The sequence below is a fragment of the Pristiophorus japonicus genome, unplaced genomic scaffold, assembly GCF_044704955.1.
Source record: "Pristiophorus japonicus isolate sPriJap1 unplaced genomic scaffold, sPriJap1.hap1 HAP1_SCAFFOLD_2000, whole genome shotgun sequence".
Taxonomy (NCBI): domain Eukaryota; kingdom Metazoa; phylum Chordata; class Chondrichthyes; family Pristiophoridae; genus Pristiophorus; species Pristiophorus japonicus.
In genome coordinates this window covers 1-16,448 of record NW_027251695.1, presented here as the reverse complement: position 1 = coordinate 16,448, position 16,448 = coordinate 1, and the positions used below count along the sequence as shown (strand labels likewise).

Here is a 16,448-nt window from a genome sequence, read left to right as displayed (position 1 = left end):
TTATAAAAAAAAACATCTGGTTTACTGAAGTCCTTTAGGGAAGCAAATCTGTTGCCCATACCTGGTCTGGCCTATATGTGACTCCAGACCCACAACAATGTGGTTGACCTTTAACTGCCTCCAAAATGGCCGAGCAGTTGTATTCAAAAAAGTCTCTCACCCCCAGCTTCTCGAGGGCATTTGGGGATGGGCAATAAATGCTGGTCTTGCCGGCAACAGCCACATCCCATGAACGAATATGCTTAGGCAGACTCCAATTCACCGGTCTCAAGAGTAGCCCCAAGCCAATTAGTACTTCCTGATATTGCATTGGTCATTGGCCATAACCATTTCCACCCCACCCTTCTCCAGCAGTTTTTCGGAGTTTGGCATGAATGCTATTCATGACTGCTGTCCAATCGATAACTAGACAGTTCCTCCAATCAATCTGGTCGATCACGGCCTTATATCTGCACAGCTCACTCCACTATGAAACCCCATATCATCTATTATGTTCTGCAGCACCTCAGGGTTGGGAAAGAGAGGATCATACTCCACTGTTCCATTGTGCTGTGCTAGAGAAGCGCGAATCAGTATCACTCTTGTTTTTCCTCCATAGACGTCGGGAAAAATTACGAGACATTAAATGAATGGAACTATCTTTGGAATCGGTACAAAGTCTTGATTTAATTGAAATTCCCAGCTTGGGCAACACAATTTTAAAATTTTCATCCTTGTTCCTTCTATGGTCTCACCCTTCTCCATCTCTGTAACCTCCTCCAGCCCTACAACCCTCCACCATCTTTCCTCCAATTCTAGCCTCTTGCATATCCCCGATTTTATTCACCCCACCATTGCCAGCCATGCCTTCAGCCATCTGGTCCGAAGCTCTGGAATTCTATTCCGAAACCTCCGCATCTCTACCACTCTCCCCTCCTTGAGTCTGTTATTAAGGAAGCAGTAGCAGGACATTTGGAAAAGCATAATTCAATCAAGCAGAGTCAGCATGGTTTTATGAAAGGGAAATCATGTTTGACAAATTTGCTGGAGTTCTTTTGAGGATGTAACGAGCAGCGTGGATAAGGGGGAACCAATGGATATGGTGTAGTTGGATTTCCAGAAGGCAGTCGATAAGATGCCACATAAAAGGTTACTGCACAAGAGTTCACGGGGTGGGGGGGTATTATATTAGCATGGATAGCGGATTGACTAACTAACACAAAACAGAAAGTCGGGATAAATGGGTCATTTTCCAGTTGGCAAATGGTAACTAGTGGGGTACCACAGGAATCGGTGTTGGGGCCTCAACTATTTACAATCTATATTAATGACTTGGATGAAGGGACCGAGTGTAATGTAGCCAAGTTTGCTGATGATACAAAGATGGGTGGGAAAGCAAGTTGTGAGGAGAATACAAAAAATCTGCAAAGGGATATTGACAGGTTAAATGATTGGGCAAACATTTGGCAGATTGAGTATAATATAGGAAAGTGTGAGGTTATCCACTTTGGCAGGAAAAATAAAAAAGCAAATTATTTAAATAGTGAGAAACTACAAAAGGCCTGGGGGCCCTTGTGCATGAAATACAAAAAGTTAGTATGCAGGTACAGCAAGTAATCAGGAAGGCAAATGGAATGTTGGCCTTTATTGCAAGGGGGATAGAGTATAAAAGCAGAGAAGTCCTGCTACAACTGTTCAGGGTATTGGTGAGGCCATACCTAGAGGGCCGTGCACAGTTTTGGTCTCCGTATTTAAGGAAGGATATACTTGCATTGGAGGCAGTTCAGAGATGGTTCACTCGGTTGATTCCGGAGATGAGGGGGTTGACTTATGAAGAAAGGTTGAACAGGTTGGACCTATACTCATTGGAGCTTAGTATCTTATATGTTTCAATAAGATCTTCTGAGGGGGCTTGACGAGGTAGATGCAGAGAGGATGTTTCCACTCGTGGGGAATCCAGAACTAGGGGGCATTGTTTAAGAATAAGGGGTCACCCATTTAGAACTAAGATGAGGAATTTCTTCTCAGAGTCATAAATCTGTGGAATTCTCTGCCCCAGGGAGCTGTGGAAGCTGGGTCATTGAACATATTTAAGGTGGAGATAGATTTTTGAACGATAAGGGAGTGAAGGGTTATGGGGAGCGGGCAGGGAATTGGCGTTGAGCCCAAGATCAGATAGCCATGACCTTATTAAATGGCTCAAGGGGTCAAGTGGCCTATTCCTGCTCCAAATTCTTATGTTTAAGATTCTCCTTTTGCCTGCCCTAATATCTCATGTGGCCCGTTGCCAAATTTTGTTTGATAACGCTCCTGTGAAGCGCCTTGGTTTGGGACGTTTTACTACATTAAAGGCGCTATATAAATGCAAGTTATTGTTGCAGTCCATGTTTTCCTTCCTGATGGATCAATCTCCTGTTCAAATCTATGTACTCCAGACTGTCAAAAGCTTTGGCTAAACTCTAAATATATAATATGCACGGACTTCCCCAATCTTTTCAAAGTCCAAAGTCCTTCCATAAAGGCATGCTTGCACTGACAATATAATTAAATGTATTGAACACAAAAGAAAATTACACACGTGTTTTTCTAAAAATTTTATTTTTTAGTATTAATTAGAAAAATAGTCCAAAAGCCCAAATCCCAAGTTATATCAGGCTCTGTTAGGCACTTTTATGGATTTGTTGAGCCTATTGTTAGATTTGCTCCTTTTAATACTGCAGCAACAAGCCACGGAATTTACCAACACTCGTGCTGCTTTGGGAACCATTAGTGAGTTGAGTTGAGTATTTTCTGCCCGACAGTACCACCGCAGTCACAGCGCGTTGTACATCACGTCTTGGTGGTGGTGCAGAGTTCTGAAAGGCAGCAGCTCCATAAGCTCAGGGATGGAACAGCAATCTCAGTCACCTAAAGTCAGCCATTGCCCCCCGCCCCCTACTGCCCCTGGAGACAATACCTTAAAGTGGCTCATTTCAGAAGGCCCACCTCGAGTGCTTGGACACAAGAACTTTGTGCCCCACCACCTTCTGCCCTCATGTAGTCTGCTGTCTCTGACTTGGCCATGTTGTTCCATTACACACAGGCACCATATAATCTACTGCATAATGTGGTGCCTGCGGTGGCAAGTTTGCAACACAGTGACGTACATGGCACAGTTCAGGTATGGTGCAGTTATGTGTGGAGGATGCACACAGAAAAACACCATACATGTATAGGGCACAGGACAGACTGATGTAGGGGTGTACGCAGGTCACATTGCGGGTGTGGTGACCATGGCAATGCATGCACAGAGAATGCATGCGAGTTACCAGAAGCATTAACCGCAGTGATTCTAAGCAGATGGCACTTTTTAACGTCTGAAAATAAACCATGCTAACTTTGCAATAAAAATAAATAAGATTTTGGGGTGCTGAAAGGGCATATGTGGTTGAGCCACCCTCGTGTACCACCTGTATACACCAGACGGGAATACTGCTCTTTCACTATACTGCCTGAAAACTGCTCCACCTCTACTAAACAGTAAACTCATTTTAATCAGCAGCAGCCTTACTGGGACTTGGGAGTCAGTGAGGCAACTATCAATTCATCCAACATTAAGAGGGTAATGCACTGTTGTGGCTACAATGCAAACACTGGGGTATTTGGCAAGTGATGCAGTTCCGACTGAAAAAACAAATCACAAGGCTCTCAAATCTTGCCAAGTGTCTTAATGCAAGTCTGAATCCACCAACACTCCTGGACGAGTATGGCCATGGAAAAATTAACAGGCTCCTACGCCTTAAAGGGCGTACATCAGTCATTGAGGCATTACTAACAAAGACTAACAAAAAATAATAATCACGCTGATCACGAGTATGGAGGAGACTGCAGCTGCAGGTGACCAGTCACAACTCCAGATTGTTAGTACAAACGATAAAAAATACTAAAAAAAACAAGACAGCTACTCGACTTCTCTCCTGAATTCTAACAATGCAATCCGCCACTGAGATACATAATATACAAAAAAACAGGCATCAAGCAGAAGATCCCGAAGCCCCGCTCACCCGATACAGTGCACAATGTTCGTAAGTAGAGCCACATAATTGGCAGAGCAACCTGCCCGCTGGGGAAAGTCCAGTCTCCGCGGAGGAGGCAGCCAATCTGTCTTTCAATCTGCAATTCAAGTATTGAAATGTAGAGGGAGGGAAGAGCGACCACCTTTTTTTGTTGTTGAAAAATATATAAAAATAAAAGCAGCATCGACCTTGCTTCGGTAGGTAGCCAGTGACAGGCATGTGCAATGCCCGTGTGAGACCCCTGCAGCTGCTCTGCCACGTCAATGCAGACCATGACACTTGATTCCTTGGGGGGGAGGGGGGGGGGGGAAGAGAAGGAGGGGTCGAGAAGAGGAGGGGATCCTAGCGATTGCTCTTCATCGCATCCTTGGCTGCCAGAATCAGTGGCGTCAAACTAGACAATGGCTTGGCCAATTTCAGGAACGGATGCTGCAACAGAGAGAGAGAGAAATATATGAGAGCTCGCAGACCCAGAGACTGTGGTTAACTCCAAACAGCACCGGATATAAAAAAGAAAAAAAAAAAGACTTTCACGACCACCGGACATCTCAAAAGCACTTTACAGCCAATGAAGGACTTTTGAAGTGTAGTCACTGCTATAATGTGGGAAACGCACAGCCAATTTGTGCACAGCAAGCTCCCACAAACAGCAATGCGATAATGACCAGATAATCTGTTTATTAGTGATATTGAATGAGGGATAAATATTGGCCAGGACACCGGGGATAACTCCCCTGCTCTTCTTCAAAATCGTGGCATGGGGTCTTTTACGTCCACCCGAGGGAGCAGACGGGGCCTGGGTTTAACGTCTCATCTGAAAGACGGCACCTCTGACAAAGTAGCGCTCCCTCAGCACTGCACTGTCAGCCTAGATTTATGTGCTCAAGTCCCTGGAGTGGGTCTTGAACCCACAACCTTCTGTCTCAGAAACAAGTGTGCTACCCACTGAGCCACAGCTGAGACTTATAATGACACCAGTGACAAGTGCCTACAGGGCCTTCCAGTTAGCACATTGCTCCCCAGTTACAGCAACCGGTCTCCACACCGACAGGAAGCAGAGCAATGCATTCCCAACTTGAGGGAGGGAGGAGAAAAAACCTCTCTGAATTTCATTTTCCCAGTTTCCTCTGGACTAGTTTTCCCAATTTTGGGGGGGATGGGAGATAACCATGAAAACAAAAGACCTGAATGCAGTTTTTACCCATGGGTGGGGGTCAGAGATGCTGTACGATGACAGGTGTGATTAAAGCGTATTTACGCACCACGCGCACACATACAAGTAAACTAAACAGAGCAGGCATGTTTGGGCGTAGGCACATACTGATCTGAATTCTCACGTAACCCGAGAACAATACGGCGGGATTGATACTGGCCTGAAATTTCAAGTCAAGGAATAATCCATACCTGCAGTAATTCCTTTCCAGAGCCTCGTTTTTCCACATCCATCTCCAAACAGCGGTTCAGAAAATCACGGAAGATTGTGGAGAGCTTCTCGGGATTCTGCAGCTCCGGAGTGCCGTTAGTGGCAATCAGATACAAGGCCTGCAAAGTACACAGATAAATGAAGGAGCGAATGTCAACAAGAGTTGCTACGCCAGAAAGGCATGATCCAACCTCATAGCTTAATTAAGTGCAGCCCTGCCTCGTCCTTGTATCTGCCAAAGCTCCCATGTAGTTAAGAGGTAACGCATAAAGATTCAGTGATTAACTGGCTTAAGATCCTGCAAATGATGTTGGGCTATGTGGAAAACAGTGATATGGTAAAACTATCCTCCACAAATCATCATCTTAGGTAGTCCCTTGAGAATCGAGGAAGACTTGCTTCCACTCTTAAAATGAGTCCTTAGGTGACTATACAGTCCAATACGAGAACCACAGTCCCCGTCACAGGTGGGACAGACAGTCGTTGAGGGAAAGGGTGGGTGGGACAGGTTTGCTGCACGCTCTTTCCGCTGCCTGCGCTTGTTTCCTGCATGCTCTCGGCGACTAGACTCGAGGTGCTCGGCGCTCTCTCGGATGCACTTCCTCCACATAGGGCAGACTTTGGCCAGGGACTCCCAGGTGTCAGTGGGGATGTTGTACTTTATCAGAGAGGTTTTGAAGGTGTCCCTGTAACGTTTCCTCTGCCCAACTTTGGCTCGTTTGCCTTGAAGGAGTTCTGAGTAGAGCGCTTGCTTTGGGAGCCTTCACCAATGCCTTATTCCACAAAAGGGGGGGGGGGGGCTGGGGGAGAAAAGAGAAATTGCAGTCGAAGGCTTCCTTTGCCTTCAACCGGAATTGTTTTAACGAAAATACCTGGTGGCCCCGGAGGAACGTAGGATTGCACTCTGAGGACTAGTTTCACAATCCAACGTACGGGAATATGTCTTTCAGGTATGATTTTATTGAATGGCGGAGCAGGCTCGATGGGCCAAATGGCCTACTCCTGCTCCTATTTCCTATTTCTTATGTATTCTTATCCTGGGGTAATGTGGGCCTGGACCACCAATGAACATCTAGTATTCTCATTGATAATAATGGGAACTCCATTTTATGAGCTGCCATTGCTATCAATGAGAATACTCCCAAAAAACAACACAATAAATACAAAACACTCACATTTAAAAACAAGTAAAATTAAATGTAATTAAATGTTTTAGAAAAAAATTATTTTGGGGAATTTTTTTTTTTTAAATGTGTTTTAATGGGGTTAAAAATAAACTTACCTTAATGGGCGGGGTTTTTAACATAAAAATTTGTGATTAAATTTAATTTTCCTAAGTTTTAAAACTCTTACGTTGGAAAAAGTAAGCTATGCACCTGTTTTTAACCAGGTGTAAGAGTTTGAAGGATATTCGCTGGGCAAGAGTTTAACAGTCCGATCTCTGGCCCGCACATGTCCTTCCTGTGAGGATTCGTGCGATTTGACAGATCGCAAAAGTAAGTTCTCGGCGCATTCGCATCGCGCGTTGGGAACCTGCATTTGCGAGGCCTCTTCGGGTGCCTGCACACATGGTACACAACCGGAGAGGCCGCAATTTTCGGCCCATGTTTAACCAGCTCCTAGAACAGACAGGAGACTGGAGAATCTCTAGCAAGCGAGTCTATCCACCGTCCCTTAACATTCAACAGCATTACCATTGCAGAATCCCATTGACCAGAGGCTTAACTGGACCAGCCAGATAAGTACTGTGGCAACAAGAGCAGGTCAGAGGCTGGGTATTCTGTGGCGAGTGTCTCATCTCCTGACTCCCCAAAGCCTTTCCGCCATCTACAAGACACAAGCCAGTAGTGTGATGGAATACACTCCACTTGCCTGGATGAGTGCAGCTTCAACACTCAAGAATCTCAACGCCATTCAGACAAGGCAGCCCATTAGATTGGCACTCATTCACCACCTTAAACATTCACTCCCTCCACCACCGGTGCACCGTGACTGCAGTGTGTACCATCAGGAGTACAAAAGCAGGGAGATCCTGCAGCAACTGTATAGGGTATTGGTAAGGCTGCACCTGGAGTACTACGTGCAGTTTTGGTCACCTTACTTAAGGAAGGATATACTGGCTTTGGAGGGGGTACAGAGACGATTCACTAGGCTGATTCCGGAGATGAGGGGGTTACCTTATGATGATAGATTGAGTAGACTGGGTCTTTACTCGTTGGAGTTCAGAAGGATGAGGGGTGATCTTACAGAAACATTTAAAATCATGAAAGGGACAGACAAGATAGAGGCAGAGAGGTTGTTTCCACTGGTCGGGGAGACTAGAACTAGGGGGCACAGCCTCAAAATACGGGGGAGCCAATTTAAAACCGAGTTGAGAAGGAATTTCTTCTCCCAGAGGGTTGTGAATCTGTGGAATTCTCTGCCCAAGGAAGCAGTTGAGGCTAGCTCATTATCTGTGACTTGAATACATTCAGATAGATTTTTAACCAATAAGGGAATTAAGGGTTACGGGGAGAGGGCAGGTAAGTGGAGCTGAGTCCACGGCCAGATCAGCCATGATCTTATTGAATGGCGGAGCAGGCTCGAGGGGCTGGATAGCCTACTCCTGTTCCTAATTCTTATGTTCTTAAGTTCTATCTACAAGATGCACTGCAGGAACAAATTTTTTTTTAATCCTTTGGCTGGGCCAAAAAACATACCTTTCACTCCCTTCAAATATCTTTCCAATTCTCCCAAACCTTTTCCACATTATTTGTCTCCACTACCTACCTGTGCAGTCTATTCCACACACTTATCACTAATATAGTGTATTGTCCGTTTCCATATTGTGCCATGTTCTCCCAATTCTGGGATATGGGGCAAACTCACACATGTTAAAGAAACTCGAATACTTTAATATCTCTGAGCCTTCTGTTCTCCAGAGTAAACAAACCCAGGGTCTTCAACCTCTCTTTATAGTTCAGGTGCCTTAAGCCTGGGACCACGCACTCCCATCTCTACATCTGGACTTAACGAGATTCGCAGGTTATAGACTCACCCTCAATGGATTCTCGTTTAGATAAGGGGGCTCTCCTTCCACCATTTCAATGGCCATGATTCCCAGCGACCAGATGTCAACCTTGGGGCCGTAAGCTTTCCTTGTCACCACCTCTGGTGCCATCCAGTAAGGTGTGCCCACCATGGTGCTGCGCTTGCTCTGCTCTGGGGTGATCTGGGCACAGAACCCGAAGTCAGCTGTATAGACACAAGAAAAGGAACGGCATCAACATCAAAGCATTTGGATGGGCTAACACGCAATCATATTTAAAAAGAAAAAAAGACTCGCATTTATATAGAGCCTTTCACAAGCACCAGGAAGTCTCAAAGCACTTTATAGCCAATGAAGTACTTTTGAAGTGCAGTCGCTGTTGTAATGTGGGAAAGAAGGCAGCCAAATTGCTCACAGCAAGCTCCCACACACAGCAATGTGATAATGACCAGATAATCTTTTTTTTTGTTATATTGATTGTGGGATAAATATTGGCCCAGGACACCAGGGTTAACTCCCCTGCTCTTCTTCAAAATAGTGCCGTAGATCTTTTACGTCCACCTGAGAGAGCAGACGGGACCTCGGTTTAACGTCTCGCCTGAAAGACGGCACCTCCAAAATTGCAGCACTCCCTCAGCACTGCACTGGAGTGTCAGCCTGGATATATGTGCTCAAGTTCCTGGAGGGGGACTTGAACCCCAACCTTCTGAATCAGAGGCGAGAGTGAGGCACAGCTGACACTAATTGTGTGCTTAAGCTCAATGGAAAGCTTCAGCAATGAGACCGGCATAAACGAGGCAGATTTTAGAAAATTAGTCCTCAAGGTTCAGCTTCAGTGGGCACACGAGTTTCTTGGAGTCCGTTACTTTCATAGTAAGAGGAGAGTATGCCGATCCTCATCTCTATGGAATGGTGAGGAGCAAAATGCAGGGGCTGTGCAGCTTTACAACTGATGCCTACAAGATGTAGCTGGAAAAAGTCTTGGTCATTATTCAGAAATGCCAAATTTGGCATTACTGTTCGTATATTAAAAAAACTGCTACATCGGAGGAGCAGCCAAACAAAGATCAACTGTAAACAAAAGGGAACAAGGATAATTAAATGACAAAGTTATGCTACATTATATTTTCAATCCGTTCTCCAGACTCCAGTTCATGAATCCTGCCTCAATCTAATTGCAGGGATCTGTGAATTTCAGCACAAGGGTAGGGGTTAAACAGTTACTCACTCAGCTTCACAGATCCATCCATCCCCAGCAACACGTTGTCACTCTTGATGTCTCGGTGAATGACCTGGTTCGCATGCAGGAACTCCAATGCTTGTAGGCACTGCCCAGGGGGAAACCAAAGATTGGTCACTGCTTTGCACGCAATAAGTTAACTTGCTCAAATCTCGACAAAAAAGCTACAAATGAGATACTCTGATGTGCAGACACATTCTTATTAGATTACCCCTTTGAAGGAGCAGTTTGTAAAGGCAGTGTTGTACTCCAGGATGAGATGGTCACAGCCTGCAAATGTCAGCCAGTTTTTGTTGCCGACTGAATCTTCTTCCCCCTTCGCCCCCGCCCACCCCCTACTGGAGTACAGTTCCCTCGGCATCAGCTGCTCCCTTGTTCCTTGTCCAAGGAGTCAACTCTTCATAGAAATGTTGGTCAGCGATTTGACTGACCCTGGAGCTTGGTGGGAGACATTACAGCCAAGCTTGAAATTATCCTCATCTGCTACATATTTTCCAGTAGTGGTCAGTTGATAGCAGTCAGGAGTAGAAACCTGGCTGATCTTTACCGCAATAATGTAAGAAGGCGGAAGACAAATGTAGGGCTTCTAATGTGAGCTCCGCTGAGAGCAGTTATCAGTCTTTACCAACTGGACCATTGAGGAATGTTATTTGGTCACTTGGTTCAAAAGACTTCTGAACTCAACTGGAGCAACATTGCTTCGAGTGGAGGCATTTAGAGAGAGACATTCCTAGCTCTCACTACATGCAATCAAATTTAAAACTCTGGTTTACAAATCCCCCATTGTTTTCCACTACCTTAGCTCCACAATGCTCGCGTTCTTCAGTTCTTTCATTCTTCATCTCCCTCCATCCAACCATCAGTCCCAGAGCCCCAACAGCCCTGGCCCTTCTCTTCCCACCTTTAAAGGCCCCCATTGCTCTTTCCTTTCCAGTCTCTGAAGAGTCGTGGAGCATTTTCTAATGTGCTATATAAATGCAAATAGTTCTTGTCTTGTTTTGCAAATCACACGCAAGCTCACTTTTCGAAAAGGAATCAAATACTAAATTCATGTAGCCTTCAGAACAGGACAGTTCAACTAAATGTGAAAGGGAGAACGAGACAGAATATCCCCAACTATCTTGAATTCATTACATAGAAACATAGAAAATAGGTACAGGAGTAGGCCATTCGGCCCTTCAAGCCTACACCGCCATTCAATGAGTTCATGGCTGAACATGCAACTTCAGTACCCCATTCCTGCTTTCTCACCATACCCCTTGATCCCCCTAATAGTAAGAACTACATCTAACTCCTTTTTGAATATATTTAGTGAATTGGCCTCAACAACTTTCTGTGGTAGAGAATTCCACAGGTTCACCACTCTCTGGGTGAAGAAGTTTCTCCTCATCTCGGTCCTAAATGGCTTACCCCTTATCCTTAGACTGTGACCCCTGGTTCTGGACTTCCCCAACATCGGGAACATTCTTCCTGCCTCTAACCTGTCTAAACCCGTCACAATTTTAAACGTGTCTATGAGATCCCCTCTCATTCTTCTGAACTCTAGTGAATACAAGCCCAGTTGATCCAGTCTTTCTTGATGTCAATCGCGCCATCCCGGGAATCAGTCTGGTGAACCTTCGCTGCACTCCCTCAATAGCAAGAATGTCCTTCCTCAAGTTAGGAGACCAAAACTGTACACAATACTCCAGGTGTGGCCTCACCAAGACCCTGTACAACTGTAGTAACACCTCCCTGCCCCTCGCTATGAAGGCCAACATGCCATTTGCTTTCTTAAGCACCTGCTGTACCTGCATGCCAACCTTCAATGACTGACGTACCATGACACCCAGGTCTCGTTGCACCTCCCCTTTTCCTAATCTGTCACCATTCAGATAATAGTCTGTCTCTCTGTTTTTACCACCAAAGTGGATAACCTCACATTTATCCACATTATACTTCATCTGCCATGCATTTGCCCACTCACCTAACCTATCCAAGTCACTCTGCAGCCTCACAACATCCTCCTCGCAGCTCACACTGCCACCCAACTTAGTGTCATCTGCAAATTTGGAGATACTACATTTAATCCCCTCGTCTAAATCATTAATGTACAATGTAAACAGCTGGGGCCCCAGCACAGAACCTTGCGGTACCCCACTAGTCACTGCCTGCCATTCTGAAAAGTACCCATTTACTCCTACTCTTTGCTTCCTGTCTGCCAACCAGTTCTCACTCCACGTCAGCACACTACCCCCAATCCCATGTGCTTTAACTTTGCACATTAATCTCTTGTGTGGGACCTTGTCGAAAGCCTTCTGAAAGTCCAAATACACCACATCAACTGGTTCTCCCTTGTCCACTCTACTGGAAACATCCTCAAAAAATTCTAGAAGATTTGTCAAGCATGATTTCCCTTTCACAAATCCATGCTGACTTTGACCCATCATGTCACCTCTTTCCAAATGCGCTGTTATGACATCCTTAATAATTGATTCCATCATTTTACCCACTACCGATGTCAGGCTGACCGGTCTATAATTCCGTTTTCTCTCTCCCTCCTTTTTTAAAAAGTGGGGTTACATTGGCTACCCTCCACTCCATAGGAAATGATCCAGAGTCCATGGAATGTTGGAAAATGACTCTCAATGCATCCGCTATTTCCAAGGCCACCTCCTTAAGTACTCTGGGATGCAGACCATCAGGCCCTGGGGATTTATCGGCCTTTAATCCCATCAATTTCCCCAACACAATTTCCCGACTAATAAGGCTTTCCCTCAATTCCTCCTCCTTACTAGACCCTCTGACCCATTTTATATCCAGAAGGTTGTTTGTGTCCTCCTTAGTGAATACCGAACCAAAGTACTTGTTCAATTGGTCTGCCATTTCTTTGTTCCCCGTTATGACTTCCCCTGATTCTGACTGCTCTTTCCTTTGTGTTCCCCTCTTTCCTTTAAATACAGAACAAGGTACAGAAGGGAGAATGGGAGAGACTTTCAGCATCACGCAGGTACAAGAGGAAAAAGCTCTCGATGCTGGTGATAGCCAATGATGGCTGACCAAAGGGAGGTAAGGAACCGGGGTGGCTGAATGGATGATGGGAGGTGGGGTGAAGGCGCTTTACAAAACACAGGATGGGAAGACACCTCATAGGATGCACTGTCGAGAAAAAAAATGGCGCTCCATGGGTTTTGGCAAATGTCAATTGTTGGGATTGAATGAACTACATGTGTGGAACATCAGAAAAAGGAACTGAAAATGCTGGCAATGCTTGAAATGAGGAACCAAGGAGAGAGGCTGAAATGCACAATGCAGGACTGAAATTTCTGATAAGTATCGCCGAACCTGCATCAGAAGCAGACTGACCTGCCAACATTCAAGGTTTTCTTACCCAACTCGGGGAAGTGAAAACAAATGAAAATGAAACAACTTATAACATCCCAATCACCGTTCCTTTTAGCAGGATCACAAATGATGGATAGTCAGAGTTTGCTGCCTCGGAGAAAGACTATGTGGGAGAATTGGAAGGGGGTTTTCCAATGGGCACTTACCTCCCTGCACACTGCAGCAATCTGTGCCTCATCCATACAGGTTTCTGTAACGACGTCAGTCAGAGAACCTCCAGCCAGATATTCCATCACGACACACAGCTCATCACCCACCAGGTAGCTAGGACAAAAAGAGAAATCCTTTTAAGTAACCCACTTGTCTACAACACCAATAGTAGATATAGATACAAGCAGCAAAAAGCTCAGCACTGGATAGGGCCCTCTTCCCCTGTGCTGCGCCACAATGGCACGTGGAGAGGCAAGAGCACAGATTTACCATGTGCACGACCATGGTGTCAGATGAGGCAATTGGGGAGAAGTATTTAAGGAGGTGTTATTCACCATGTTTCTGACTGGCGTGGATGCAAAGCCCAACGCAGGTTCTGCCCAAAAGTGTAGAGACAGAGGTGTACAGAACATCATGGGCCACCCCGACCTGCGAGAGAACATCTCCGTAGGTCGGAGCTGCAGAGCTGGAGCATGCCACTGCAGCTTCCAGCGCGAGCTGACACAAATGTGCGACGGCGTCGAGGTGGGAAAGCTGGGCGACGTCATCAGGACCCATGTCGCCGTTAGGAGCGTGAGCAGGAGCATCGTCGGGGCCCTGGTACAGCGGAGGAGCATGGAAGGTCGTGGCGGACTTGCGACGAGTGATCGGGGCGGAGGAGCGATGAGGGATTGTGGCTGAGTTTTGACAGGTGATCGTGACGGAGGTTCAGCGAATGTTTGGTGTGGAGGTGCAGCAGGAGATCGTGGCGGAGGTGCGGCGAGTGTTTCTGTGGTGGAGGAGCAGTGAGGGATCATGGCGGAGGTGCGGCGAGTGTTTCTGTGGTGGAGGAGCAGTGAGGGATCGTGGCGGAGGTGCGCATCTGAGGATACGGGGCCCAGAAGAGCCGAGGGCCCAGCCCACACTGCAATACGTGTGCGCACTAGGTCCGTGCAGCAGAGCAGGCCTCCAGTCATCTTGGTGAACCCTTGCCACTGGATAAAGGCCTAGCTCTGTCAAGCCCGTGTGGTGGCTGGTGTGCAATGGTCACCACACGTTAAAAAAATCCACGCACAGGCATCTTCCACCCCTTCAATTGGAGTTCAGGACTGGAACATCGGGTCCTTCATTGAAACATCTGTGAACTCATGTGGAAGCAAGTCATCCTCGCTCGAGGGACCGCCTGTGATGACAGACAGTCCTGTTCTTTCCCAGTTACCTGTCCAGGAAGTTGACAATGTTGCTGTTCTTCAGTTCTTTCATCACCAGAATCTCGTTGATAATCAGCTCTTTCTTTGGCTGCTTCTGCAGGTTGATCTGTTTGATGGCCACCTGGGAAAGCAAATACACAACATGCTGATACTGCATCTGTCCGTAACCTTCCACTGTCCCACCGCACAGTTGAGCACGCCGGATACAAATACAGACACACAAAGTGCACCCCATATCGTCAGCAGCTGACCCTTCTGCCCTATTTAAGTCCATTCATTAAATGGACTTAAACACAGCAAATATAGATGGGTTTTCTCATCTTGTCATGGTACAATTTTCCAACAGGGATAGATGTAGACTTTTTTGACTGGCTACAGGAGGGGCAAGAGGAGAACATTTATGACAATTTTCTGAAAGAACTTGATGGAGAATCCTTGACGATCTAGCGTGTCACAATGTATTCAGGCCGTCTCGCTGTCACTCGGGCCCACGCGACTGTAGGTTCAGATCCATTGATGAGGTCCTGCAGGGCACTGCATACCCAAGCAGCACTTCTGACGTCACAGAACACTTCACCACACCCACAGTATAGTGACCAGCCAACTACTCCGAATGGCCAATAAAGGACAGCTCCCAAATAAAGCATCAGTAATGGACACTGCCTAAGTAAAGCACCATCCCAGAGATGGACACTTGAGAAGTAAAACACCCTGCCAGCACTTGTAACCCCTTCCACACACCCTCCCCCCCTCCCCCCTTCCACACACCCTCCCCCTCCCCCTTCCACACACCCTCCCCCCCCTCCCCCCTTCCACACACCCTCCCCTCCCCCTTCCACACACCCTCCCCCTCCCCCTTCCACACACCCTCCCCCCTCCCACATACTCCCCCCTCCCCCCTTCCCCCTTCCACACACCCTCCCCCCCCCTCCCCCCTTCCACACACCCTCCCCCCTTCCACACACCCTCCCCCCCCTCCCCCCTTCCACACACCCTCCCCCCCTCCCCCCTTCCACCCCTCCCCCCTTCCTCACACCCTCCCCCCCCTCCCCCCTTCCACACACCCTCCCCCCCTCTCCCCCTTCCACACACCCCCCCCCCTCCCCCTTCCACACACCCTCTCCCCCTCCCCCTTCCACACACCCTCCCCCCCCTCCCCCTTCCACACACCCTCCCCCCCTCCCCCTTCCACACACCCTCCCCCCCTCCCCCTTCCACACACCCTCCCCCCCTCCCCCCTTCCACACACCCCCCCCCTCCCCCCTTCCACACACCCTCCCCCTCCCCCACACGCTCCCCCCTCCCTCCCCCCTTCCACACACCCCCTCCCCCCTTCCACACACCCCTCCCCCTTCCACACACCCCCCCTTCCCCCTTCCACACACCCTCCCCCCTCCCCCCTTCCACCACCCTCCCCCCTTCCACACCCCTCCCCCCTCCCCCTGCACACACCCTCCCCCCTTCCACACACACCCCTCCCCCCTCCACACACCCTCCCCCCCTCCCCCCTTCCACACACCCTCCCCCCTCCCCCCTTCCACACACCCTCCCCCCTCCCCCCTTCCACACACCCTCCCTCCCCCCTTCCACACACCCTCCCCCTTCCACACACCCTCCCTCCCTCCCCCCCTTCCACACACCCTCCACCCTCCCCCCTTCCACACACCCTCCCTCCCTCCCCCCTTCCACACACCCCCTCCCCCCCCCCTTCCACACACCCCCCTCCCCCCTTCCACACACCCCCTCCCCCCTTCCACACACCCCCCTCCCCCCTTCCACACACCCCCCTCCCCCCTTCCACACACCCCCCTCCCCCCTTCCACACACCCTCCCCCCTCCCCCCTTCCACACACCCTCCCCTTCCACACACCCTCTCCCTCCCCCCTTCCACACACCCTCCCCCCTTCCACACACCCTCCCCCCTCCCCCCTTCCACACACCCTCCCCCCCTTCCACACACCTCCCCCCCCTCCCCCCCTTCCACACACCCTCCCCCCCC

At 48.1% G+C, this 16,448-nt stretch overlaps 1 protein-coding gene across 1 annotated transcript; it reads right to left on the bottom strand.

Annotated features, from left to right (window-relative positions):
• Window positions 1-2,560: 2,560 nt before the first annotated feature.
• LOC139244034 (serine/threonine-protein kinase PAK 2) lies at window positions 2,561-14,621 on the bottom strand. Its single transcript, XM_070870954.1, has 6 exons — window positions 14,458-14,621; window positions 13,256-13,373; window positions 9,714-9,813; window positions 8,495-8,691; window positions 5,439-5,576; window positions 2,561-4,463 (listed from the first exon to the last, which is right to left on the bottom strand). The coding sequence occupies exons 1-6, from the start codon at window positions 14,604-14,606 to the stop codon at window positions 4,377-4,379; spliced, it is 789 nt and encodes a 262-aa protein (XP_070727055.1). The 5' UTR covers window positions 14,607-14,621; the 3' UTR covers window positions 2,561-4,376.
• Between the last annotated feature and the right edge of the window lie 1,827 nt (window positions 14,622-16,448).